The sequence below is a fragment of the Pistacia vera genome, unplaced genomic scaffold, assembly GCF_008641045.1.
Source record: "Pistacia vera cultivar Batoury unplaced genomic scaffold, PisVer_v2 Contig664, whole genome shotgun sequence".
Taxonomy (NCBI): Eukaryota; Viridiplantae; Streptophyta; class Magnoliopsida; order Sapindales; family Anacardiaceae; genus Pistacia; species Pistacia vera.
In genome coordinates, this window is record NW_022196517.1 from 454,339 (window position 1) to 479,904 (window position 25,566).

Sequence of the window (25,566 nt, forward strand, 5' to 3'; positions counted from 1 at the left end):
ATGTAATGAGGGGAAGAAGTCAGTTGTTTATGGGATAAGATTTGACTTTTTATTCTCTGTTGGTAATTTTTTCTAACGAATATTAGATTTATCATTTGATGGAATTATGGCAATTGGGAGGGAATGTAGGATTAGTTTGGAGTTGTCCCCCTCCAAAGTTGTTCTTGCGTATTCTATAAACATCTTCCCACTCTTATGCTTCCTATTTTCCTTATTATTATGCATTTCTGTTTCGCGCAATATATGTAGCTAAAAGGCTCCTTTCAAAAAGATTTTTAATTCTCCATTTAGAACTGCCATCAACTATGGTTCAGCTCATGTTGAAATTCCATATTTTTTTTCTTTTTCTTAACAATCAATGATAAAAAACGTTTTGTTTTTTATTATTTTATTTTTATTCAAAGAGCCTAATATTTCCAAAGTTTGTGTATTCCATATGTTCTTAGTTTTAAAAGCTCGTTGCTTGCAACTATATTGATGGTCGTTTGTTATTAATTTATTTTGTGTTCAGAAAGGTGTTTTAATTATTGTTCTTGCCAGGGTCTGGCAGGACATACCGTTCTTGTCTTGGTCAGCATGCTTGCGTATTCTGCTTTCTGGAGCTCTCTGGTATATACCTTTCGTTTATATGTCCTTGACTATTATATAACTTTGCATGCTAACCTATCAATAACTTTGCTTGCTAAACTATAAATAACTTGCTTGCTCTCATGGAACGGCTGTTGATGGGCCAAGTTCATCCTACTGGTTTTGAGTTTTGCCATGTAGTTCATACACTTGGTGAATTTATCATCTATCAGGTCCTTTAGATCATTAGTTTATCTCGCTTGTAAATCCATTTCCTAACTTAATGCATGAACATGCTGTGGATAGGCCAAGTCCATCCTAGCCCTGCACTTCATACACTTTTTGTGAATTTATATCTATTGGATCCTTTGATCATTAGTTTATCCATAACTTGTAAGTATCTAATTAATCCATAATATATAACTATAGACAATATAGAATTATATGTTTCTTACTAGAACAAGAAGACTTTTTAGTACTTGAAATGAGATCTATAAGAGTGAACAACATAGAGGCTCCTCAAGGAGGATGAAGTGATCTTTAAATTGAAAAACTAAAACCGATACAAAATGTACGTGTACCATTTGGGGGCCTCATTTGAATAGAAAACAAAAGCCAATACAAATTACACTAGATTAACCAAAATTGTTCCTAGTTTAGATGTATAAAAAAAAATTGACCAATTATCTTGCAATATTTTGAGACGGAGCGCCTCAACTCTACCTTCTTTCCTTGTGCATACTAAACTTTACTGATGAATCACCTTCAATAGATGCCTTTGGCCAGACTATAAAAGCCTTTGTTTGAGGATCATTACGTTGAATTTTCTCAAATTTGAAAGTTAAAATTGTGATGAACATAATTCTATCTTATTTTGTTTCTTTAGAAGCTCAACATTAAGAGAACATAATTGCCTTTTTAAGAGTATTTCACTTTGATAGTTGCCATTTTTGTGTCTCATGTTTGTTTTGCTTGTATTGGTATGTCTTTTTCTTTTTTTGTTTATGTTCTAACCTGTTTCAATTTAATTTTCTTTATGCTGGCCTTTGGATTTCAATTTGAGCAGGTATCTCAGCTGGGCCCTCGTGCTCTTGCCATCTCACTACCTTTCTCCTGTGTTTTGGTCTCCTTCTTTCAATGATAGCTTCAACCATGGGTAATTATGTTAATTAGTTAGTTTTCACACGTCTTCAGTATCAAGTTCTTTCATTCTTGAATTTTCTTTGATACCATTGGTGGGTAGAACAAATGTGGGTAAATTTTGTTCCTCTATGGCATTCTTTTAGTTTATGCTATGACCAAGAGAGAGAACGATGAATGGTTCTGTGGATTATTTATGGTGGACCATGATATAATTGGTGTAAAGTTTGAGTTTTAGGAGAATTCAAGAATAGTGAATGAAAGATTCCCTTAATTTGGTTCTTTATCTGCAAGACAATATGATATAGGGTGGAAAAAAAAATAAAGGGAAAGAAAGAAGTAGAAGAGGAAGGAAGAGATAGAAAGAAAAGAAGATAACGGGAGGCAAGAAAGAAATAAGAGAGAAAAGAGTCATATAAGAAAAATTATTGTAAGAATATAGAATTTGGAGAGAGATTAGTAGCGAGCAATTTATTATTATATTACTTTTGTAATTATTATGAGTAACATATTGAAAGTTATTATTGAAGATTGATAGACTAGAGGAGGTAATTCTATTACAATTTTGATTATTTAATCACTAATAACAATTAATTATATCAAACTATTGACTGGTGTATCAATTACAAGAATATGACAATCATGGAAATTAAGGATTAAAGCAAAATTAAGGATAAAGTTAACTCAACTGCTAAGGATTTCACCAGTTGTGTGAAAACAATTGTGTCCTTGCAACAATGTGCAAAGGACAGTGAAGGAAGATTGTTAGAAAATAAGTCTTTCTTTAAGAAAGCCATCATGAATATAAATTTTTTATCAAATAGGTACTAAACATATTAACATCAATCTTAGCAAAAATATAACTAATTTGAAAACAGTATTTCTTGGTTTTGATTCATTTTCTTTCCCACTAAAAATGATTCATTCCAATGAGTATTATTGTTTATGCATAGGGTTGGAAAATTTCTTATAGCTTAATCAATTCAACAATACTATAGATGATGCAAATGAGGCCTAAATTGCCTGCTTCCGGGAAATGCCATGAATGGAGTAGAACATCATATTAGATTCTGAACCTACCTGAACAATGCAACAAACCAAATTTTTGTTGTTACAAGTTTAGTTTAAATTAATTTTTGGGGCTTTATCTATTAGCTTAAACTTTTGAGTAAGTGATACTTAATAGTATTAAAGCTAAAAGCCTGTGTTTTGAATCCCTATGTATATGTCTTTCACTCAAATCAAATCAGGTGATCTTTGTTTCAGTTTCTCAGTTTAGCTTGGTAATCTCACTACATCTATTAGACCTTACAATCGAATCCTTTTGAGAGGGCAATTTGACATTAAATTGGGTCCAAGTTATTGTGAGAGAGCGGGTACACCTGAAAATTGATGTTTGGTCCGTATCAAATAACTTAAGATTTTGGTTCAAAGTGTTTTCTTGACATAGTTTATTTTGGTTTTGCTTGAGAGACCCCATGGCCTTTGTGAGAATAAGAAAGCAACAGATATTCACTTGTTCTATGATAACACTCTCTCCTACATATGGCAGAGGAGCTGGAGTCATGGGTTCAAATCACTGAAGTTCATGGTATGGAAGGGTTCTTAGCAGAGTGCAACAAGTCGCTTTGTCCAACATAAATGGCTCTTATGACATGCCCTGGTGCTGTCAAAGGCCATAGGCTTTACCTTCCTCATTTAACATTCAGTCTTATGTGAGATTGTAAAGCTTGTGTCAGGGGAGATTGTGGCTTGTAGGCTGCAGGAACCACCTTTGGGTTGATTAAGGGGAGAGATTTTACGATTGCATAGGTGAGGATGTGGTGCTTCTGTGCCATAGAGTTTGGAGAATGCTTTCTTTATTTGTCTAAATTGGCAGCATTAGTTGAAGTGGACAACACCTTTAATTACGCTTGGTTTTTTAGTATTGGACTCAATAGGTTTTTGTGTGAACAACTTGTTCCTTTCGTGTTAATTTATATCCGGTGCATGCTGCTAGTGGACACACAAACAATAGCCTTTCCCTGTTGATGTAGTTAACTGATCAATTTGGATATTACAAAGTTAACCCCCCATCAAGCAAAACTGAAGGATTCTGTGCGTAGGAACTGAGAAGATTTTATTGAAGAAAAAAAAAATTAAGGGTTCAAAGGTCTTTTTGTAAGGAAACAAGTCTACCTCATTAAATCTGAGTAATATAGTCTAAAAGTTTTACTAGACAGAAGATGACAATGAATTAGAAACAAGGGAATAAGAACGTAGGCAGAGATTAGGGATAAGGCAATTCAATCTTCATATTATACAAATTTTAATATGTTCTTAAATTATCAAAATTTTAGATTATATATATATATATATATTATCATTACTGTCTACATATATATTATGTATCAACACTCATAAATTCATAGTGGCATGAGAGTTTATTGTAATATATAATCAATACAAATGTGTGATTAATTTAAGTTTAATTAAGCTATTATGTTATTAAATTTGTCATGCTATATATCACTTGATTATACAATATGTTATGTTCATAAATTTGTCATACTATATTTAATTAAACTATTATATTATTAAATTTGTCATGCTATATATCACTTGATTATACAATATCTTATGTTCATCAATTTACCATACTATATTTAATTAAGCTATTATGATATTAAATTTGTCATGCTATACATTACTTGATTATACAATATGTTATGTTCATCAATTTACTATACTGTATTTATTATTTATTAATTGAAATGCTATCTCATAATATTTAATTATTGATTACATTTAGAAAAAAATGAAGCTATTATGTTATTAGATTTGTTATGTTATATCAATTGATTATACAATCTATTATGTTATTAAATTTATCATGTTATGTATCATAATAATTTATTATTTTTTAATTAAAAAGCTATATACTTATATATTTAATTATTGATGACATTTGAAAAAAAAAATCCAAACATATTATATATATAAGAAAAACAAAAGTTCATCCAAACTAAACCAAACATAATATAAAAAAGAAAAAAAATATAAATATATATAATAATGTATATCATGTTTTTTGAACATAAACGAACGATAATCGAACAGATTGTTTACGAACGGATGGATCAGTCGAACGCAGTATGTTCACGAACATAAGCAAATGAACATCTTATGTTCGAACTCGAATTGAACATATTATCGAACGAATATCGAACTGTTCGCGAACAGTTTGTTACTGAGTCGAATCAAATAATTATCGAATAAACATCGAACTGTTCATAAACAGCGTGGTGTGTTTGCAGCCCTATTTGTATGTCTAATGAAAATGCCTCTAGACATAACAAGAGGTTTATAATTTATCATGATGTTATGACAAAATAATTTTAGAACAAGTATATATGAATTTTAAGTCCCATACTTGACACGTGTATGTAATAATTGAAAAATCTAGAGGGTTGTTGTTGCTTTCAAATATGTCAGGCTAAAGGGAGGTGGCTGTAATTCCTTATAATTCAGGGAAAGGTGAGTTAATAATCCATTAATTAAAGGACAAACAAAAATAAATATTATTGGATTGGCGGGTGATTACAAATAAAAATGAAAAAGTAAAGTAGAAAAAGACAATTCAATTTAAAAATGGGTGAATGGTCGAGACTTTGATGGCATGGAATCCATCATTACCGTTACTGTTACTTCAAATCGAATCAAATCTGGAGAGCAAAACACAGGATTATCAACATATATTAAACTCTCCAAATTTCAAAATTAGGTTTTTCTTTTTCATTTTCTGTTCCCTGATTTGATGGAGAGTAGTTCAGATCAACAACAGAATGCGGAATCAACCTCCGATGATTACCATCACACCCAGGTAATTCTTTCATTTCTCTGATCCATTTGGTATTTGTAATTGTTATTTGTATGAAATTTGTTCTCCTTTTTTTTTTTTTTTTTTTTTTTTTTTTATTTTATTTTATTTCGCATTTTGGGTTTGGTAGAGTTTAATAATAAGACTAAAAAGGTTTTTCAATGGCATTGAAGGTGTGTATTGATGAAAAAAAAAAGAATGAAGAATCTTGCTTAGTTTTAGTTCAGCAATCTAAACGACCGAAACTCTCAACGTTGCAAATTCCTATGAGGTCTTTGGATGGTTCGTTTGGTGAATTTCCAAAAGTAGACATTTCTTCTTCGGTGTCAAGTCCTAGTTCTTCTAGAGCTGCCCTACCCCCTAGACCTAGTTCAGCAAAGCTCAAATCATCTGTGAGGAATTTGCTTCCTCAGAGGAACTTTAGAACAAAAAATTTGTTTCAAGATGGTGAGAAGACGGTTCTCATCATGGTGAGAAGACGGTTCTCATCATCCCGGATTCACCATCATCAGTTGATAAGCCTTCTACATCGACGTCATTTTCTCTTAGTAAGGTTTTTTTCTCTTCATCAAGTAAAGCAGCACATTCTTTACCGGCTACACCAATTGCAAAGTCAGAATCTGTACAGGAACCACGTCTTGCTGTTCAATCTGATATTTCTGTAAGTACCTTTGCCTATTTTGGATGGAGACGTGTTTTATTTTAATTTTTGAATGACATGATATTATGTTTTTTTGTTTTAGAAATCAGTAGTTCGGCAGCATATGACACGCTCATTGTCAGTTCCGGTGAATACTAAAGTGAGAAGTTTAAGGCGGACTGAATCTGGTGGAGGTTTAATTCGTGTAATTTCTATGACTCCTCATTCTGCGGCTGCTGAGAAGACATCAGTGAATGATGACTCAGCAACTGAAACCGGTAAATGCTAAGTTTTCCTTCATAGGATTTTAAGTGTACAACTTTGAAGGGAGAAAAACATATTTACCAGTAATATTGTAGACTCCAAGTCCTGACTGGAGGGTCATGATGGTCTCTACCCTACTTTCCATAATTAATTCAATTGTGAGTTTTACTTATGGTATTGTATTCTGTACAACGTAGCTTCATAGGTTTCACTTGATGCAATTTTTCCACATTAAACTAAGTTGTTAGGGTGGAACTACAATACTCTCCTGCCAAATGAGGGAACTGATAGTTTTTATTCAGAAATTTGCATCTCTATCTCTTTATTTATGGTTTTTCATTAACTTAAATTTAGTTTTCATCAATTTGGCATTGGAGCAAAGTTTTTATTTTTGAGGAAAAAACTTCACATTATCTCAATAGACTTGATGGCACCTGAACTTCATACCTGTTTGAAGAATTATCATTACATTGATAAAAGTGGGGTGTGTTTATTCCCAAAGGGTGCAAACAATTTGACTTGGACATATAATTCTGCTTGTCCTACCTGAATTCCTTACAAGAGAAAAGAAATTAAAAGAATTATAATTACTTCAAGTTGAGGTCCAAATTTAAAGTAAACATGTTTAAAGTTCAAGTTTGTGGATTTTACATTTTTGTTAATGGACTTAAACTTATTAAGATTTTGGACATTTTTCTTCTTTCCACTATGTGCACAGCTTAAGATTTCACTGCTTGCAACTTTCACTTGTTTGGGCTGGGGGATTGTGGTGTTTCTGTTTGCCAAAAAATTGTGATGTCTTCTTAGTTCACCTTCCTGTATTATTTTTATTTCTTGTTTTGTGAGTAATCTTGTTAAAATAAATAGTTGATTTGCTGTTTTATGACATACTTGTTTCAGCTTGTGAAGATGCAGGTGAAGATATTTCTGAAGAAGAAGCAGTTTGCAGAATTTGTTTTGTTGAGCTTGGGGAAGGAGGTGACATGTTTAAGATGGAGTGTAGCTGTAAAGGGGAGCTTGCACTTGCTCACAAAGATTGTGTAGTGAAGTGGTTTAGCATCAAGGGAAACAAGACATGTGATGTCTGCAAGCAGGATGTCCAGAACCTACCAGTGACATTATTAAAAATACAAAATCCTCAAAATGTTGTCAGGCGGCCATCATCTGTTATTCAGCAGAGAGAAGTCACTCGTTACAGGCATGTCTGATTATTTCGGCAGTTAGCTAAATGCTTCTATAATTGGTCCTTGTGTGCTCAGGTTTGTTATAATCAATCATTTGGTGTACTTGATTGTTATTGATTTTGGGAAGCAAGAATAATAAAAATTATATAGGGAAATTATATAAAATATAACCCATAGATCACAAGAGTACATCCTGGTTTTGCAGCATCATGTTTTAGTCAATTAATAGGTGCCTGTGCTTGGTGCTATCAACTGCAGAAGAAATGTTGAGGTTGTTTTCTCTGTTATTAATTTCAAAAAATGAAAAAGAAAAATCTTTCCTTTTCATTTAGATGATTCCAAACAATATTCTTGAAGATATGTATTATTTGCTATTTTGCTGAAAAGAATCTAATCAAAGAAGCTGAGATGCCTGTTAAACTTTTGTTTACAGTGTTCTCATCTACATGATATATTTCAATTTGCACACTATACACAATTTCATAAGTTTCACATTATAAGAAAGCCTCATTACTCAATGAAGTAGAATCTATGGAAGCTCCAACTAGGGATATAGTGCGACGTACATATGTTTCAAAAGAGGGATGAGTTAGGTCTTGTGGTTCTTAATTGGTCGTTCTCCTTGAGTTTTAGATTTCCATCTTGGAGTAGGATCCAAGTATGGTCCACATGAGCTTGGTTAAACCGATGAATGCATTTTGCTTGGGTTTTCCCATCTTTGAGGGTTTCTAGTTTGCCTGATGTCTAAGTTTTACTTTTAATAGTTGCATGTTTGGTGATAATTGAGGGGAAGAAGTCAGTTGTTTATGGGATAAGATTTGACTTTTTATTCTCTGTTGGTAATTTTTTCTAACGAATATTAAGATTTATCATTTTGATGGAATTATGGCAATTGGGGAGGGAATGTAGGATTAGTTTGGAGTTTGTCCCCCTCCAAAGTTGTTCTTGCATATTCTATAAACATCTTACCCACTCTTATGCTTCCTATTTTCCTTATTATTATGCATTTCTGTTTCGCGCAATATATGTAGCTAAAAGGCTCCTTTCAAAAAGATTTTTAATTCTCCATTTAGAACTGCCATCAACTATGGTTCAGCTCATGTTGAAATTCCATATTTTTTTTCTTTTTTCTTAACAATCAAATGATAAAAAAACGTTTTGTTTTTTATTATTTTATTTTTATTCAAAGAGCCTAATATTTCCAAAGCTTGTGTAATTCCATATTGTCTTAGTTTTAAAAGCTCGGTTGCTTGCAACTATATTGGATGGTCGTTTATGTTAATTTATTTTGTGTTTCAGAAAGGTGTTTTAATTATTGTATTCTTGCCAGGGTCTGGCAGGACATACCAGTTCTTGTCTTGGTCAGCATGCTTGCGTATTTCTGCTTTCTGGAGCAGCTTCTGGTATATACCTTTCGTTTATATGTCCTTGACCATTATATAACTTTGCATGCTAACCTATCAATAACTTTGCTTGCTAAACTATAAATAACTTGCTTGTCTCTCATGGAACATGCTGTTGATGGGCCAAGTTCATCCTACTGGTTATTGAAGTTTCATGCCATGTAGTTCATACACTTGGTGAATTTATCATCTATCAGGTCCTTTAGATCATTAGTTTATCCATCGCTTGTAAATCCATTTCCTAACTTAATGCATGGAACATGCTGTGGATAGGCCAAGTCCATCCTGCCCTGCACTTCATACACTTTTTGGTGAATTTATTATCTATTGGATCCTTTAGATCATTAGTTTATACATAACTTGTAAAGGTATCCTAAATTAATACATAAATATATACATATAGACAATATAGAATTATATGTTTCTTACTAGAAACAAAGAAGACATTTTAGTACTTGAAATGAGATCTATAAGAGTGAACAAACTAGAGGCATACTCAAGGAATGATGAAGTGATCTTTAAATTGAAAAACTAAAACCGATACAAAATGTACTGTACCAATTTGGGGGCCTCATTTGAATAGAAAAACAAAAGCCAATACAAAATTACACTAGATTAACCAAAATTGTTCCTAGTTTAGATGTATGAAAAAAATTGACCAAATTATCTTGCAATATTTTGAGACTGAGGCCTCAACTCTACCTTCTTTACCTTGTGCATACTAAACTTTACTGATGAATCACCTTCAATAGATGCCTTTGGCCAGACTATAAAAGCCTTTGTTTGAGGAATCATTACGTTGAATTTTCTCAAATTTGAAAGTTAAAAATTGTGATTGAACATAATTCTATCATATTTTGTTTCTTTAGAAGCTCAACAAGTTAAGAGAACATAATTGCCTTTTTAAGAGTATTTCACTTTGATAGATTGCCATTTTTGTGTCTCATGTTTTGTTTTGCTTGTATTGGTATCGTCTTTTTCTTTTTTTGTTTTATGTTCTAACCTGTTTCAATTTAATTTTCTTTATGCTGGCCCTTTGGATTTCAATTTGAGCAGGTATCTCAGCTGGGCCCTCGTGCTCTTGCCATCTCACTACCTTTCTCCTGTGTTTTAGGTCTCCTTTCTTCAATGATAGCTTCAACCATGGGTAAATTATGTTAAATTAGTTAGTTTTCACACGTNCAAGAGCCTCGAGAGAACCTCCATAGCAATAACAAACAAGTAAGGGGATAACGGATCCCCTTGTCTCAGCCCTCTAGAGCTCCCAAAGAAACCCACCAGCTCCCTATTGATGACCACCGAGAACCTAGGAGTAGTGATGCATTTGGTGGTCATTCTAGAAAAGTCCATAGCCCTAGTATTATTTTGACCAAGGACACAGATAATATGGTAAGGTTATCATAGTGTTGAATGACCATGTCGAAAGGTAGTGGCAGATCTCACTTGTCAAGGTTGTTGAGTGACAACCTGGTGCAACACATGGGTGCTTATTGTAGGCAAGTTCACTGAACTGATTCACCAGAGGATTCCATATAGATGGTAACCCCAATGTCTGTGGAATAAATCCTCTAACAAATGGTGGTGCATGTGATCTTTAGACTTGAGATCACTAGAGCGCTTTGTGCACCGATTGGTGTAGTTTGACACTAGCCCAACGTAGTTCTATTTAGAGCCGTCAATACGGTAGTGATTAGCTGCATCAAGGAGTGTATCAAGACTATGGTGGATCGACAAAGGATTCATCACTCCTGGGTACGGGAGAAGTTATCTCATGGCGTAATTCAATAAATGGCAGTGACGCTAAAACTGTGGTTATAGTGGGATTGAGTTGCATGCTCAATCTAAGTTATTATTTCGGCCATTGGTTTAATAACTGAATACATACATATTGAGAGTAACAGAGGTTGACACTATTTATGTACCTCAGTCTCGATGAGATAACAGATGATGAAAGGATTTGATTGTACAGTAATCATATCGTTGACAGGTAGCTGCTTCGCTGAATCCGAATATATCGAGTGACCATGATGCCTTGTTAGGGACCAATCTTGGTCTGTGTGTAGTGAGACGATTAATTGGTGTTAATCACGATACTACACACTGCCGGTATGATGAGGAGCATACGGGTCACATACATAGAAGATAATTTAAGAATCAGTTTGTGCAAGGGGCATTTTCGTCTTTTTGAGCGAAAGGGTATTTTGGTAATCTCACGATGCAATTAAATTTGCTGAGGTTTTGCCTATATTTAATTTGATATTAAAATTAAATAAGTGAGATTATATATATATATNAAGCAATGCAAACAAACCAAATTTTTGTTGTTACAATGTTATAGTTTAAATTATATTTTTGGGGCTTTATCTATTAGCTTAAACTTTTGAGTAAGTGATACTTAATAGTATTAAAGCTAAAAGCCTTGTGTTTTGAATCCCTTATGTATATGTCTTTCACTCAATCAAATCAGGTTGATCTTTGTTTCAGTTATCTCAGTTTAGCTTGGTAATCTCACTACATCTATTAGACCTTACAATCGAATCCATGTTACACATAAGAGGGCATATTTGACATTAAAATTGGGTCCAAGTTATTTGTGAGAGAGCGTGGTACGCCTGAAAATTGATGTTTGGTCCTCATCAAATAACTTAAGATTTTGGTTCAAAGTGTTTTCTTGACATAGTTTATTTTGGTTTTGCTTGAGAGACACCGTGGCCTTTGGGAGAAATGAGAAAGTGTTAGGATCCCACATTGAAAGGAAAAAGGGTGGGCATGTGGGTTATAAAGGTTTGGGCACCCTCCTTTGACAAGCCGGTTTTCCAAGGAAAGTCCTACCCAAGCCCATGAAAAACCCATGACCCAGCCCAATTGTTGAGTTATTAGAGTGGCTGACCTTGGGCCCGGGCTGTTACCCCGAGAAAGGGCATGGAGGCCCGAGGGAAAGGGGATCCGCGTAGTCACCCAAGGGGTAAAGAGGCCGACGTGGACGTCGGTTGCGGAAGCGTGGTGGAATGTTAGGATCCCACATTGAAAGGGAAAAGGGTGGGCATGTGGGTTATAAAGGCTTGGGCACCCTCCCTTGACAAGCCGGTTTTCCAAGGAGAGTTCTACCCAAGCCCATGAAAGATCCATGGCCTAGCCCAAATTGTTGAGTTATTGGAGTGGGTTCCTATCAGAAAGCTACAGGATATTCACTTGTTCTATGATAAGACTCTCTCCTACATAGTGGCAGAGGAGCCTGGAGTCATGTGTTCAAATCGCTGAAGTGTCATGGTAGTGGAAGGGTTCTTAGCAAGATGCAACAAGGTCTCTTTTCCAACATAAATGGCTCTTATGACATGCCCCGAGGTGCAATGTCAAAGGCCATAGGCTTTACCTCATTTACACCATTCAATCATATGTGAGATTGTAAAGCTTGTGTCAGGAGATTGTTGGCTTGTAGGCTTCAGGAACCACCTTTGGGGTGATTAGAGGGGCAGAGATTTTTACGATTGCATAGGTGAGGATGTGGTGCTTCTATGCCAATAGAGTTTGGAGAAATGCATTTCTTTATTTGTCTAAATATGGGGCAGCAGTTAGTTGAAGTGGACAACACCTTTAATTACGCTTGGGTTTTAGTATTGGACTCAATAGGTTTCTTGTGTGAACAACTTGTTCCTTTCTGTGTAAATTTATATCCAGTGCATGCTGCTAGTGGACAACAAAACAATAGCCTTGTCCCCGTTGATGTAGTTAACTGATCAATTTGGATATTCACAAAGTTAACCCCCCATCACAGGCAAAACTGGAAGGATTCTGTGTGTNGTAATGTCATTGCCATAATTTATTATTAATTAATTTAAATGACTTATTACATATAAATTATGTATTTATGTTATTAACATTTACAAGTTATTTGAACAAAAAATATTTTATTATCTATCAATAATATAACATATATAGTAACATTTAGTCATTTACATATATATCAAGTAATTTATATATGCATATTTAGCTTATTATATTTAATATAGACAATTTTTTCTATTATTACTCATTTGTATATGGTTTCACTCAATGTTTCCACAATTAGATTATTATAACCATATTTGAATTTGATCAATTAATAATATGAAACAATTATATATAATAGTAAAACCTTTCTATAGTAATACTCTATATAGGAATAAATAAGAATAAAAAATTCTAATCCTAATTTGGGTCAGTTAGAAATAAGAATAAATTTCACATTGTAATAAGTTATAATTTTTCTGGGTCCCATATTAAGGAATTTGCCTCTACATAGTAATAATTATATGTATATTGCAAAAAAGCATATGCTATGTTACATTAAATGTTTAAGATGAAATAAAATATTCACCTAAAATTGTTTGAAAGAGTGATTTATGTTTTAGCGTTGTTTCCACAACTTTTATCTTGTGGGTACATAATAAGTCGCTAGCATGGACACCTTCTTGTTGAAGCCAAAATATTTCTAGCTTCTCAAGTAGGTTTAAAGTTTCTTGCACGAAACTTTTGGTATTTTCGTTATCATCCTCAAGATTATCTCCTTTCTCTTCTTGTCTAATTTTAATAATGATTTCTTCTTCAGTTAAAACATACACGGCTTGTTACTCATTTAAATGATTGAAAAAGACATTAATAGCCATTTCATTAATGTAGTGAAGTTGTCAAATCTATTCACTCAATTCATTTGTACTATTGAAACATGAATTATAAAATCAAAAATCAAAACAATATTTTTTTAATCAAAATAATAATTTTTGTAACTACACTTCTAATAAGTTATAACCTCACATATAATTATCACTATGTAAAGGCAAATTCCTTAAGACAAGACCTAGAAAAATTATAACTTATTACAATGTAAAATTTATTCTCATTTATAACTGGTCCAAGTTGGGACCAAAAGTTTTTATGACTACATGGAGGTTATTCCTATATAGAGTATTATTACTATAGAGAGGTTTTATTATATAATATGTAATTGTGTATATCATACGTATATTAATCATAGATTAAATATGTTTAATATGTTATTAAATTATCAAAATGATAAGTTATCATATATATATATATATATGATATATATTATCATATATATATATATATATATATTATCATTACTGTCTACATATATATTTTGTATCAATACCCATAAATTCATAGTGGTACCAGGGTCTATTGTAATATATGATAAAATACATATGTGTGATTAATTTGTTATATATATATATATTTATTATCATTACTGTTTACATATATATTTCAACACCCATAAATTCATAGTGGTATGAGAGTCTATTGTAATATATAATCAATACAAATGTGTGATTAATTTAGGTTTAATTAAGCTATTATATTATTAAATTTATCATGTTATGTATCACTTAATTATACAATATGTTATGTTCATCAATTTGCCATATTATATTTAATTAAGCTATTATATTATTAAATTTGTCATGTTATGTATCACTTGATTATACAATATATTATGTTCATCAATTTACCATACTATGTTTAATTAAGCTATTATGTTATTAAAATTGTCATGCTATACATCAATTGATTATACAATATGTTATGTTCATCAATTTACCATTGAAATGCTATCTCATAATATTTAATTATTGATTACATTTAGAAAAAAAATGAAGCTATTATGTTATTAGATTTGCTATATTATATATCACTTGATTATACAATCTATTATGTTATTAAATTTGTCATACTATGTATCATAATAATTTATTATTTTTTAATTAAAAAGCTATATACTTATATATTTAATTATTGATGACATTTGAAAAAAAAAAATCCAAACATATTATATATATAAGAAAAACAAAAGTTCATCCAAACTAAACCAAACATAATATAAAAAAGAAAAAAAATGTAAAATGTAATAATGTATATCATGCTTTTTGAACATAAACGAACAAATAATGGAACAGATTATTCGCGAACGGATGGATCAGTCGAACGCAGTATGTTCACGAACATAATCAAATAAACATCCTATATTTGAACTCGAATTAAACATATTATAAAACGAACATCGAACTGTTCGCGAACAGTTTGTTACCGAATCGAATCGAATAATTATCGAATGAACATTGAACTGTTCATAAAAAGCGTGGTCTGTTTGCAGCCCTATTTGTATGTCTAATGAAAATGCCTCTAAACATAACAAGAGGTTTATAATTTATCATCAAGTTATGACAAAATATTTTTAGAACAAGCATATATGAATTTTAAGTCCCATGCTTGACACGTGTATGTAATAATATAAAAATCTAGAGGGTGGTTGTTGCTTTCAAATATGTCAGGCTAAAGGGAGGTCGCTGTAAAACCTTATAATTCAGGGGAAGGTGAGTGAATAATCCATTAATTAAAGGACAAACAAAAATAAATATTATTGGATTGGCGGGTGATTACAAATAAAAATGAAAAAGTAAAGTAGAAAAAGACAATTCAATTTACGAATGGGTGAATGGTCGAGACTTTGATGGCATGGAATCCATCATTACCGTTACTGTTACTTCAAATCGAATCAAATCTGGAGAGCAAAACACAGGATTATCAACATATATTAAACTCTCCAAATTTCAAAATTAGGTTTTTCTTTTTCATTTTCTGTTCCCTGATTTGATGGAGAGTAGTTCAGATCAACAACAGAATGCGGAATCAACCTCCGATGATTACCATCACACCCAGGTAATTCTTTCATTTCTCTGATCCATTTGGTATTTGTATGAAATTTGTTCTCTTTTTTTTTTTTTTTTTAAATTTTTTTATTTCGCATTTTGGGTTTGGTAGAGTTTAATAATAAGACTAAAAAGGTTTTTCAATGGCATTGAAGGTGTGTATTGATGAAAAAAAAAAGAATGAAGAATCTTGCTTAGTTTTAGTTCAGCAATCTAAACGACCAAAACTCTCAACGTTGCAAATTCCTGTGAGGTCTTTGGATGGTGTCGTTTGGTGATTTCCAAAAGTAGACATTTCTTCTCGGTGTCAAGTCCTAGTTTTCTAGAGCTGCCCTACCCCTAGACCTAGTTCACCAAAGCTCAAACATCTGTGAGGAATTTGCTTCTCAGAGGAACTTTTAGAACAAAAAAATTTGTTCAAGATGGTGAGAAGACGGTTCTCACTGGTGAGAAGACGGTTCTCCTCCCGGATTTACCATCATCAGTGTATAAGCCTTCTACATAGACGTCATTTTCTCTTAGTAAGTTTTTTTTTTCTCTTCATCAGTGAAAGCAGCACATTCTTTTACCGGCTACACAATTGCAAAGTCAGAATCTGTACAGGAACCACTCTTGCGGTTCAATCTGATATTTTGTAAGTACTTTGCCTATTTTGGATGGAGAAGTGTTTTATTTTAATTTTGAATGAAGGATATTTGTTTTTTTTGTTTTAGAAATCAAGTTCGGCAGCATATGACACGCTCTTGTCAGTTCCGGTGAATACTAAAGTGAGAAGTTTAAGGCGGACTGAATCTGGTGGAGTTTAATTCGTTTGTAATTTCTATGACTCCTCGTTTGCGGCCTGCTGATAAGACATCAGTGAATGATGACTCAGCAACTGAAAATGGTAAATGCTAGTTTTCTTATGGATTTAAGTGTACAACTTTGAAGGGAGCGAAAAACATATTACCAGTAATATTGTAGACTCCAAGTCCTGACTGGAGGGTCATGATGGTCTCTACCCTACTTTCCATAATTAATTCAATTGTTGAGTTTTACTTATGGGATTGTATTCTGTACAACGTGGTTCATAGGTTTCACTTGATGCAATTTTCCACATTAAACTAAGTTGTTAGGGTGAACTACAATACTCACTGCCAAATGAGGGAACTGATATTTTATTCAGAAATTGCATCTCTATCTCTTTATTTATGGTTTTTCATTAACTTAATTAGTTTCATCAATTTGGCATTGGAGCAAAGTTTTATTTTTGAGGAAAAAACTTCACATTATCTCAATAGCTTGATGGCACCCGAACTTCATACTGTTTGGAATTTCATTACATTGATAAAAGTGGGGTGTGGTTTCCCAAAGGGTGCAAACATTTGACTTGGACATATAATTCGGCTTGTCCTACTGAATTCCTTACACGAGAAAAGAAATTAAAAGAATTTATATTACTCAAGTTGAGGTCCAAATTTAAAGTAAACATGTTTAAAGTTCAAGTTTGTGGATTTTACATTTTGTTAAGGACTTAAAGATTATAAGATTTTGGACATTTTTCTTCTGTCCAATATGTGCACAGCTTAAGATTTCACTGCTTGCAACTTTCACTGTTTGGGCTGGGGATTGTGGTGTTTCGTGTTGCCAAAAAATTGTGATGTCCTTCTTAGTTCACCTTCTGTATATTTTTTATTTCTTGTTTGGTGAGTAATCTTGTTAAAATAAATAGTTGATTTGCGTTTTATGACATACTTGTTTCAGCTTGTGAGATGCAGGTGAAGATATTTTGAAGAAGAAGCAGTTTGCAGAATTTGGTTTTGTGAGCTTGGGAAGGAGGGGTGACATGTTTAGTGGAGTGTAGCTGTAAAGGGAGCTTGCACTTGCTCACAAGATGTGTAGTGAAGTGGTTAGCATCAAGGGAAACAAGGAGAATGATGTCTGCAAGCAGGATGTCCAGAACTACCAGTGACATATTAAAAATACAAAATCCTCAAAATGTTGTCAGGCGGCATCATCTGTTATTCAGCAGAGAGAAGTCACTCGTTACAGCATGTCTGATTATTTGGCAGTTAGCTAAATCTTCTATAATTGGTCCTGTGTGCTCAGGTTGTGTGATAACAATCATTTGGTGTACTTGAGTTATTGATTTGGAAGCAAGAAAGAAAAATTATTTAGGGAATATATAAAATATACCCATAGATGCAGAGTACATCTGTTTTGCAGCATGATGTTTTAGTCAATTAATAGGTGCCTGTGCTTGGTGCTATCAACTGTAGAAGAATGTTGGGTTGTTTTCTTGTTATTAATTTCAAAAAAATGAAAAAGAAAAACTTCCTTTCATTTAGATGATTCCAAACAATATCTTGAAGATATGTTATTTGCTATTTTGCTGAAAAGAATCTAATCAAAGAAGCTGAGATGCCGTTAAATTTTGTTTACAGTGTTCATCTATGATATATTTCAATTGCACACTATACACAATTTCATAAGTTTCACATTATAAGAAAGCCTCATTACTCAATGAAGTAGAATATCTGGAGATCCAACTTGGGATATAGTGCGACGTACATATGTTTCAAAAGAGGGATGAGTAGGGCTTGGGTTTAATTGGTCGTTCTCCTGAGTTTTAGATTTCCATCTTGGAGTAGGATCCAAGTATGGTCCACATTGCGTTGGTTAAACCTAGATGATGCATTTGCTTGGGTTTTCCCATCTTGAGGGTTCTAGTTTGCTGATGTTAAGTTTTACTTTTAATAGTTGCATGTTTGGTGATAATTGAGGGGAAGAAGTCAGTTGTTTATGGGATAGATTTGACTTTTTATTCTCTGTGGTAAGTTTTTCTAACGAATATAAGAATTTATTCATTTGATGGAATTATGGCAATTGGGGAGGGAATGTAGGATTAGTTTGGAGTTGTCCCCCTCCAAAGTGTTCTTGCGTATTCTATAAAACATCTTCCACACTCTTATGCTTCTATTTCCTTATTATTATGCATTCTGTTCGCGCAATATATGTAGCTAAAAGGCTCCTTTCAAAAAGATTTTTAATTTCATTTCGAACTGCCATCAACTGGTAGCGCCATGTTGAAATTCATATTTTTTTTTTTTTTTTCTAACAATCAAATGATAAAAAAACGTTTTGTTTTTTATATTTATTTTTATTCAAAGAGCCTAAATTTCCAAAGCTTGGTAATTCCATATTGTCTTAGTTTTAAAGCCGGTTGCTTGCAACTAATGGATGGTGGTTATGTTAATTTATTTTGTGTTTCAGAAAGTGTGTTTTAATTATTGTATTCTGCCAGGGTTCGGCAGGACATACCAGTTCTTGTCTTGGTCAGCATGCTTGCGTATTTCTGTTTCTGGAGCAGCTTCTGGGTATATACCTTTCGTTTATGTGCCTTGACATTATATAAACTTTGCATGCTAACCTATCATAACTTTGCTTGCTAAACTATAAATAACTTGCTTGCTCTCCATGGACAGTGCTGTTGTGGGCCAAGTTCATCCTACTGGTTATTGAAGTTTCATGCCATGTAGTTCATACACTTGGTGAATTTATCATCATCAGGTCTTTGATCATTAGTTATCTATGCTTGTAAATATTCCTACTTAATGCATGTAACATGCTGGGATAGGGCGAGGCCATCCTATGGTAAATGGGTTCATGCCCTCACTTCATACACTTTTTGGTGAATTTATCATCTATTGGATGTCTTTTGTCATTAGTTATAAATAACTTGTAAAGTTATCCTAATTAATACCTAAATTTACATAAGACAATATGGATTATAGTTTCTTACTAGAAACAAAGAAAGACTTTAGTACTTGAAATGAATTATAAGAAGTGAACAACTAGAGGCATACTCAAGGAATGATGAAAGTGATCTTTAAATTGGAAAAATCTAAAACCGATACAAAATGTAACTGTACCAATTTGGGGGCCTCATTTGAATAGAAAAACAAAAGCCCAATACAAAATTACACTGATTAACCAAATTGTTCCTAGTTTAGATGTATGAAAAAAATTGAACAAATATCTTGCCTATATTTGAGACTGAGGCTCAAACTCTACCTTCTTTACCTTGCTGCCTAAACTTTACTGATGATCACCTTCATAGATGCCTTTGGCCGACAGATAAAAGCCTTTGTTTGAGGAATCATTACGTTGAATTTTCTCAAATTTGAAAGTTAAAAATTGTGATTGAACATAATTCATTCATATTTTGTTCTTTAGAAGCCTCAACAAGTTAAGAGAACATAATTGCCTTGTAAGAGTTTCACTTTGATGATTGCCCTTTTTGTGGTCTCATGTTTGTTTGCTTGTATGGTATGTCTTTTTCTTTTTTTGTTTTATGTTATAACGTTTTCAATTTAATTTTCTTTATGCTGGCCCTTTGGATTTCATTTGAGCAGGTTATCTCAGCTGGGTCCTCGTGCTCTCGCATCTCACTACCTTCTCTCGTGTTTTAGTTCCTTTCTTCAATGATAGCTTCAACCATGGGTAAGTTATGTTAAATAGTTAGTTTCACAGGCTTCATGTATCACGTTCTTATCATTCGAATTTCTTTGATAACTGTTACAAACCGAGAATGATTGTAATTTTCTTATGTTATTGCATTGACAAAATTATACATCAATATATAGGAAAATAAAGAACAATCTAGGGAAATAAATAATCTAATCTAGGAAAATAAAAAATCAATCCTATTTTACAGATTTGTGCTATTATGCATTGATTACAATCCTAAATCATATATAGATTATCCACTAATCATGCAATATTTGTTAAGATTTGAGATTACTTCAACATTCTACACACTCCCCTCAAGATGGAGCATTAGAGTTAAATAGCCAGCGTTGTTACAAATATAATCAATCCCAACCCCATTCAAGCGTTAGTGAAAACATTCATCTAGTTGACTCTAGGTCTGTATAGACCTGTAGAATTAAACCTTGTTGTATTTATCACGAATGCAAAGGCAGCATTCAATGTGCTTAGTTGTCATGAAATACGAGATTAGAACGTAAATTGCAAGCGGCTTGGTTACACACCCACAATTTGTGGCAAAGAGGCCATAAGACCAACTTCAGTCAAAAACTGATATATCCATATTACTCCACACAACAGACTGGGCCATAGCCTATATTCCGATCGTGCACTAGATCGGCGACACAACCCGTTTGCTTCTTACTTTTCCATGAGACCAAATTTCCCACAATAAAACACCAGTAGCCCGTAGTGGATCTCTATCTATCTTGGAACCCGCCCCAATTGTACAAAGAACACTCAATATTATATGTCCATGATTCCGTACAAAATATCACGTCATGAGCTCCTCATTCAGATAACACAGAATCTTGTCTAACGTCCGCCAATGATCAACAGTAGGAGAAGACAGAATTGGACTTACACACTCGGACAGAGTACGCACAATATCAGGACAAGGACTGTTAGAGTATTCAACTTTCAACCAGTCTTAATACCTCCAGGTATCTTCAAATAGTTCACCATCTTTGGAAGTGACAAAGTAGGAAACATTGGGACTCCATGCTTAGCACTCAATTTTACGTCTCAGTTAATAAGTCACAGTACATATTTCTCTGAGAGAGGAAAGATGCTTTCTTGCTCCTGGTACTCAACCCTAAGAAATACTTCAACACTCCTAAATCTTTGTAAGAAATTGGGTGAAGAAGAAATGACTCTAAGTAATGCAATCCTGTCGTGTCACTCCCAGGGATGATAATGTCTCAAAACATTACAAACAAGAAGAATAAGCCAACGTGATTGTTTGTAAAAGACTGAGTGATGACTTGCTCTTGTCATTGCGAACTTTGCAACTACCTCACTGAACTTTCCAAAACCAAGCAGGGGACTCTGTTTAAAACCATACAACGATTGTACGAGATGACAACTTTCCATACTCCCCCTAAGCAACCAAATCACAGGTGGTTGCTCCATATAAGACTTCTCTGAGGTCACCTGATAAAAAAACATTTTTATGTCCAAGATGTTGTAATGGCCAAGATGAGTAGCGGTCATAGAGATAAATAAGCGACAGAAGTCAATTAGTTACAGGGAAAAAGTGTCAGAATTGACATCCACTCCATAAGTTGAGGTATAGACCTTTAGCTAACACGACGAGTTTAAGGTCGAGCCACAGACACCATCATGATTTACTTTAATAGAGCAAACACCCATTTGCATCCATAGCTTCTTTCCAGTAGGTAGTCAACCAAGTTCCAAGTACCATTAACATCTAAAGTAGTCATCTCTTCTATCAAGCATCAGCCAACCAGAGGATGTTTCTTCTTTTTGGATCAAGGCTTCATGGACCGTTTGCAGGAGGGAGGAAAGAAGCTAGTGAGTGCCAAAAGAACAAGAAGAAGATGATAGGGATCATAAGAAACAAATGACGATATAGGATAAGTACACTGACGTTTACCTTGAAAAGCAATAGGACGATCAAGAGCACTCAAGGTTGGATTCCAAGACGAAGAGTTTGGGTAGGACATGAAGGTGACTGTCGTCTCTGACGAGGAAACAAGTATCGGACTACTGGGGACTGGTTAACGACAGAAGGGATGGTTACAGGAGGGTCCTGCGAACGAGAATAGACAATGCGAATTGGAGGTAGTGGACGGACAAGTGGGTGAAGAGAGAAGAGCACCAGGATGTGGGAGGAAGACTCAGGTGGGACGTGAAGTATAGATTAGAAGTCATCGTCTCCCTCCTGCGTTGTATAGGGAGACGAAGGTGGGAAAAAAAAAAAAAAATGGGGTTTCTAAGAAAGTAACACTACATGGTGACACAGATCTCTATTAAGACTAGGACCAATACATCGATATCTTTCTGAAGACGAGAGTAAACCTTAGAAAAACACATTTAAGAGATTTGGGATCTAACTTGGTTACTTGGGGTTGAACATCACGAACCAAAACAGTATACCAAATATCTTGGGGCAATAGGCAAACAAAGACTTAAAAGGGATGAAGAGAATACTGGTTTAAGGAGTGGAAACCATTCAAAATAGAGGAAAGGCATGCGGTTAATAGAAAAACCAGGCCGTGGAAACGCATAGGACCAAAACGTTGGAACTTGCATTGAAAAATAGGGCTCGAGCTTTGGTTCACGAAGGTGGCTATTTTTTCCTCTCGGCTACTCCTTTGAGATGGTGTGTCAACCAAAGAGGATGATGAAGAATTCCATGCGGCGCATATAAGCTGAAAGAACTCGAGAAAACTCCCTTTGGCAGTTATCGCTTACTTTAATGTCTGGATAGAAGTATTAGAATTGAATTTTAACTTCAGCACAAAAGCCACAAAATGAGGCGTTGGAAACAACTCAGAACATTCTTCATTAAATAAAGCCAAGGTTACACGAGAGTTGTCACAACAAAGGTAACAAAAATTTAAATCCAGGTTTAGACACAATAGACACGGGACCACAAACATCTGAATGAACTACATTCAAAAGGGACAAGCCCGTTTTGACTCTGGACTTGAAGAAAGGACGGTGGGGTTTGTCAAATTGACATGAATCACAATTAACGACTCAAATTTCAGTAAACTGAGGACTAGTTTTCTTTAACAATGTAAACGAAGGATGGCGTACGACATGCTCCTACAAAGGGGTACGAATACTGGAACAGCAGATGTTCTAGGCACCTGTGTGTCAAGGATGTAAGCCTCTAGATCATGTCCTCTTACCAATAATCTGCCTCGTCGTAAGATCTATGAAACAGGCAATGTTAAGGGAAAAATGAGATGCAACAGTTAGAGCGCGAGTGAGTTTACTCCCAGAAAAATTAAATGAAACTTTACGCGATTTTCGTTGTAGTAGACTTCAATACAAGATGAGAGGAAATTAACGGAGTAGTAGGGGTAACAGACCAGACCCAAGAACACAAAGAAGTTGACCCATCAGCTAAAGTAACATTGACGAGGAATTAGTGACTGATATGATGAAAAGAAGACTAGGATACCTGTCATAGTGATCTGTGGCACCAGAATCAATGACCCATTTGGAGGATGAGGGAATAAGACATGTTTTGGTTTACCTGACTCGGCCGGAGAGCAGTGATGGAGTGATGAGGACTTCAATGTTCTTGATATTGAGAGAAAACTTGGCAAACTCATCAGCTGAAACCATAACCTATCTTCTCAGAAGTATCAGTAGCGGCAACATGAGCTGTACTGAGGTTTCTGGGTCTTATTTTGCACTTTTACACGTGCGCTTGTATGATCGGGTTCATGACAATAGTAGCACACAAACTCCTGACTCCTGACTCCCGATTCTCACGATAATTGAATCCCTCCTCTTTTTGACTCGTTATATGAACGCCCAGTGTTCATGATTCTGACTTACAAGAGCACTACCGATTGAACAGATGGAGTGTTTATGTACGAAGAAAGAACCCTAGTAATATGTCTTGGAGGGAGTTGAGGTGATCTCAGAACTAGCAAGAACCTGAGATTTAGCAGATTCAACTTAGAAGGGAGTCCAGATAGGAAACTCATAATCGCCATTTTCTCTCGTGGAGCTGTTGAACTTTCAATCAGACAATCACCGGTAGAAAGGAAGTTTAGTTCTTCATATGTCTTTTTAAAACCACTAAATAGGCCCATAAGAGACCTTATCTTGTTCTCAGCTCGATAAAAAGCTTGCCAACATCAAAATACCGGAGAACATTCCCTTTCCCAGAATACAAAAAATCTAGATAGTCCATCAATTCCTTCACATATTCACAATGATTAATTAAACCAAAAGTACCTCACTGTTGATGGAGTTCCGTATCTGCAAGAACCACCGGGTATCCTTTCTCAACCATGTTTGTTTTGAATCGTCTTCAGATGAATCTTTGGTGAGATGATCATTTTTACCAAGCTTCGCAGATAAAGACGAATTGTCTTACTCCAATCAAAATAGTTATCAGACCCATTAAGCTTTGTTCCGTAATTTTTGACATTACAGGAACCATATCAATTATAGACTATCAGTCATAGTAAGAAGACGAAAATAGCCAACAAAAACTCCTCAACGAACGAACTCTATATCAACAGAAACAAAACTGATATCAACAGAAATCAACAAAACTGTTCTGACCTGGCTGAGAAACACTGAGGAAATAACACACAGACTTGCCGGAAATACAGACGAAGCCGGGAAGGGTGATCGGGGCACTTTCCTCTGTCACACGCCCACAAGCGCCAGCGCGTGGATCTGACGCAGATGAAAAAGGGTGGCGGTGAGACTCACACGCTACTCTTCCGGTGACGGGACTTCAGGGAATGGCGATCGGCAGACAAGGCTTCTTCCTAGGCAGGCGGTGAGAAAAAAAAATGGCCACTCTCTAGGGTGACTCACGAAAAAATGCTCACTTGGGCAGAAGAGAAAAAAAAAAAAACAACTGAAAAAAAAAAAAAAACAACCTAGAATTGCTTGTATTGCTCTGATACCATGTTACAAACAGAGAATGATTGTAATTTTCTTATGTATGCATGACAAAGATACCTCAATATATAGGAAAATAAGAAATAATCTAGAAAAAATAATCTATAATTAGGAAATAAAAATCTAATCTATTAAGATTTGTTCCTATTTGTATTGATTACAATCCATATATCCTATTATAGATTTATTTACTTAATCAGCATATCTGTAAGATTTGCATGATTATTTACAACAATCTACAACAATAACCATTGGTTGAGAGGTTGTAGTACAAATGTGGGTAAACTTGTCATCTATGGCATTCTTTTAGTTATGCTATGACCAAGAGAGAGAAAACGATAAATGGTTCTGTGGATTATTTATATTGGGA

The 25,566-nt window shown here is 34.3% G+C and overlaps 1 protein-coding gene across 1 annotated transcript in view; it reads left to right on the forward strand.

Annotated features, from left to right (window-relative positions):
• LOC116112595 overlaps nt 1-25,566 on the forward strand; it is a 72,929-nt gene that overhangs the window by 43,174 nt on the left and 4,189 nt on the right. Inside the window, exons 4-6 of the mRNA XM_031398713.1 lie at nt 7,371-7,668; nt 8,985-9,057; nt 10,114-10,204. Of these exons, the coding sequence (XP_031254573.1) occupies nt 7,371-7,668; nt 8,985-9,057; nt 10,114-10,204 (462 nt within the window). The remainder of the gene's footprint in view (nt 1-7,370; nt 7,669-8,984; nt 9,058-10,113; nt 10,205-25,566) is intronic.